The sequence below is a fragment of the Protomyctophum parallelum genome (genome assembly GCF_964188405.1).
Source record: "Protomyctophum parallelum genome assembly, chromosome: 5".
Classification (NCBI taxonomy): domain Eukaryota; kingdom Metazoa; phylum Chordata; class Actinopteri; order Myctophiformes; family Myctophidae; genus Protomyctophum; species Protomyctophum parallelum.
Genome location: NC_139702.1, coordinates 7,752,524 through 7,756,024, shown reverse-complemented (window position 1 = coordinate 7,756,024; position 3,501 = coordinate 7,752,524). Strand labels below are relative to the sequence as shown.

The window sequence follows — 3,501 nt, the reverse complement described above, 5'->3', positions numbered from 1 at the left end:
CTCCTCTCCTCTCCTCTCCTCTCCTCTCCTCTCCTCTCCTCTCCTCTCCTCTCCTCTCCTCTCCTCTCCTCTCCTCTCCTCTCCTCTCCTCTCCTCTCCTCTCCTCTCCTCTCCTCTCCTCTCCTCTCCTCTCCTCTCCTCCTCCCTCCCCTCCCCTCCCCTCCCCTCCCTCCCCTCCCCTCCCCTCCTCTCCTCTCCTCTCCTCTTCCTCTTCCTCTTCCTCTTCCTCTTCCTCTTCCTCTCCTCTCTCCTCAGGACCCCACTAATGTGGTGCATCGATTCGTGGAGCTGCGCGTCCTCAGTAACTGGGGTCACATGGAGTACACTTGTCTATACCGATTCCGCGTTCATGGAAAGATGGCCTCTACGTAAGAAAGACTCGCACCAAGCTATATGGATCCCCTTCCCTTCAGAATGCATATTTTTCTAACGAATATAGCAAAAAAACATGAACCAAATCTTTTTTCAGACCTCAGTGCTTTGCTTTCCCACTGCACAATATGTGGGAAGTGTAATTACATAAAAACTATTCAGTGTTTAAAGCAAAATGGGCTGAATGTACAGAAATGTGTGGAATTGACTGCGGTCATTGGATCAAGTATAGATGAGATAGGTCATTGCCCTACAGTACGTCAATGTTCACAGTTCTACTGGATTTAGCTTATTGCTGTGGATAAAGTCGCATAGAAAAAGTTATCACACACTCATAGCCTCAATGCAAACAAATTTATTGAAAAATAAATAAATTATAATAAAAATACAATAATGGACCAGTCGAAACATTGGTTTTTGCGCAATAAATTCACATTGCATCAGGACTACGGTGTGACTATACAATATTATAGTACCGGTAGTCGCATCTTTGCAACTTTGGTGTGCACTGCTTCCTTTATCATTGCTGCTGTGGTTAACCATAACGAATGCATCTCAAATGTTGAACAAATGCACCACACCAGCCCTGTGGAAGGATTACTTCCTCTTCCGAAGCACAGCGTTGCTATGAATGGAACGGGTTGTACTGTGCATTTATTTCTATGCTGAATGTTTTACAGTGTAGTAGTTAGTGGACTGCCAAACACACAGATTGCACAAAACTATAGCTTTAGCCTGCTGTGTTGGATCACTGACGATAGTGTAATGAGTTGAACAAACCTCTGGTACATTCAGGTACATTCAATGCTGAAGGTGATTGTTTTTTTTTGTATCTGTGTTTTCCGTTTATGAGATTATATTCAGTCAAAAGATTTTTTTCCTTCTATTTTAACTTTTTTGCCAAAACACCCAAACTCTCATCTGATAGCTGTTGCTTAAATTCAGCAAAAGTTCAGCAACACATTTCAGACTGAGTGATACATTGCGTAAAGATTATGTGTATAACACATGAAATACTGTACATTAGGATATATATCATGTGGTCATAGACTCATACATGATAGTCACATCAGAAACACAAATACACAGAAAAATCCTCACTCTGGATTTTACAGTAGAAATTAATTTGCAGCTTTGTCGGTTTTCACCCTTAACATTTTCCCACTACTTTAAGGTTTGTAACCTCCAAGTTTCTTTCTTTCCTTTTTTTCTCCTTTTTTTTTTTTAACAGGAATACTTGAAAATACTTTTGCTTACCTCTTCAAAACAATGATGTTTTAACTCTTATGCATCTATTTTACCATGGATTCTTCTTCTTTATAATTTGCAGAAGAAAAGTATTATTTATTTGCTATTTAAAGTTACTTGAGGTAATACTTTAAGGTGTCATGTTATCGCTGTGTTCTAGGAATAATTGTCGCTCTTTAAGTGCAAATCCACATGTAAAATTATTGGAAGCATTGAGTCAACCGGAAAGATTAGTTGATGTTTACAAATCGGAACACACTGCACTAGATCATAGGAATAACATGACTCATTCATTTGATTGGTATGGTGTTTTATTATATTCTCCATACATTTTTGTACCGTAAATGTTAGGTATTGATGGTAGATGAAGGAGAGGCAAATGTACCATGACTTTGAATTATAATTATGTATGATGCATAGTTATTTGTTACATATTTCAGATGCACTTTCTGATTTTTTTTGTTTTTGTTTTTTAATCTATTTAGTGCTTGTTAATCAGGTTAGTCGGGTACTTCTAAATTATTGTCACATCAAAGGTTGATAGGTTTTGTTCTAAAAATTGTAATCCCATAGAAAAGACATGCATGCAAAAACAAAAATGTTATCCAAAGATGACCACTGTCATGAATGTAAAGCTATTGTTGAAAAGTAATATTCAAATAATTCATATGTAGTAATTTAATTTGTGTATTAATTTAGATAAGCTATAGGCCTATCATGGAACTCTGCCTATGATATAATGAGTTTTTTTTTTTTAAGAAATCTAAGGTGCAGTATTTTTGAACAAAACCTTTTGACACAATGCTTATTAATAATATTTATTTCATGATATTTTCTTTCAAGTTATGATTATTTTGTTAATACGTCTACTATATTTAATGAGAATGTTTAAATACTAGTGACAGTGTAGCACTCCCTGCTGGCACAGGGTGGGATAAGCATGTTGAAGTCAAGCATGGTGAGAGACATAACACAAGGGTGTTACTGAATACATCCTACTATAATTATTAGTAGATCATTGCTGAAATTTATCAATCATTGTACAATAGTGATGTTGGGAATCCACTTGGGAATGTTCCTAAAAGTGCTTTTTCTTGCATAAAGGACCAGACTTCTGCCCTTTAACTCCCCTTAGGTTGCCATAAGCAACATGAGGAATGACAACCTAGTAGTGCAGGGATATTCAAATGGCGGCCCGCGGGCCACATGTGGCCCGCGGAGCGCCCCCTTGTGGCCCCTGGAAGAATTTTGAAAAGAAAAAAAAAAAAAAAAAGAAACTTTTTTTTTTTTTTTTTTTGAGAATAATAAGAGGGATAATAAAAGTTACAGTTATGGTGTGTGCGATATTAATTGTGAGATTACCATAATGACGGTAATCATTAAAGGACCACTTTTCAACCTATCTTCATATATAGGTCCTCACTAATAATCATGATAAAATGACACGTTTTTTTCTACTCGGTCTGTGTCACATAGGAGGGCTGTGGGCAGTTCAGAAACCCACCCAACAGTGACATCAATGGAGAATCCAAGCTAATATAAACTGCAGGCTTTCTAGTCCTGAAAAGTTGCAATGCGAAAATGGAAGCCATCATTCTCACAATAATAAACCCTGTTCCAGGTCCATTTGGTTCCATTTGTACACTCTCAGAGTTACAGACCCATAAGGGTCCATTTGGTTCCAAACCATTTCCCTGGGGACCCCCTGGAACTGCCTCAAGGACCCTGGGGGTCCCCGGACCCCGAACCCCACTTTGGGAATCACTGCTCTATGTAATCTGATCTTTATAGTCTGATAAACTATTCTCACGTAAATAAATCTTGTTTAAAAAGCAATCTGCCTAACGATGATGTCACTGGTGGTCGTGGACGGGTTTCTGA

At 38.1% G+C, this 3,501-nt stretch overlaps 1 protein-coding gene across 1 annotated transcript in view; it reads left to right on the top strand.

Annotated features, from left to right (window-relative positions):
• Positions 1-2,788, top strand: part of sun2 (Sad1 and UNC84 domain containing 2) — a 27,392-nt gene extending 24,604 nt beyond the window's left edge. The window contains exon 17 of the mRNA XM_083764229.1: positions 256-2,788. Coding sequence (XP_083620355.1) covers positions 256-372 — 117 coding nt within the window. The 3' untranslated portion in view covers positions 373-2,788. The remainder of the gene's footprint in view (positions 1-255) is intronic.
• Positions 2,789-3,501: the final 713 nt, after the last annotated feature.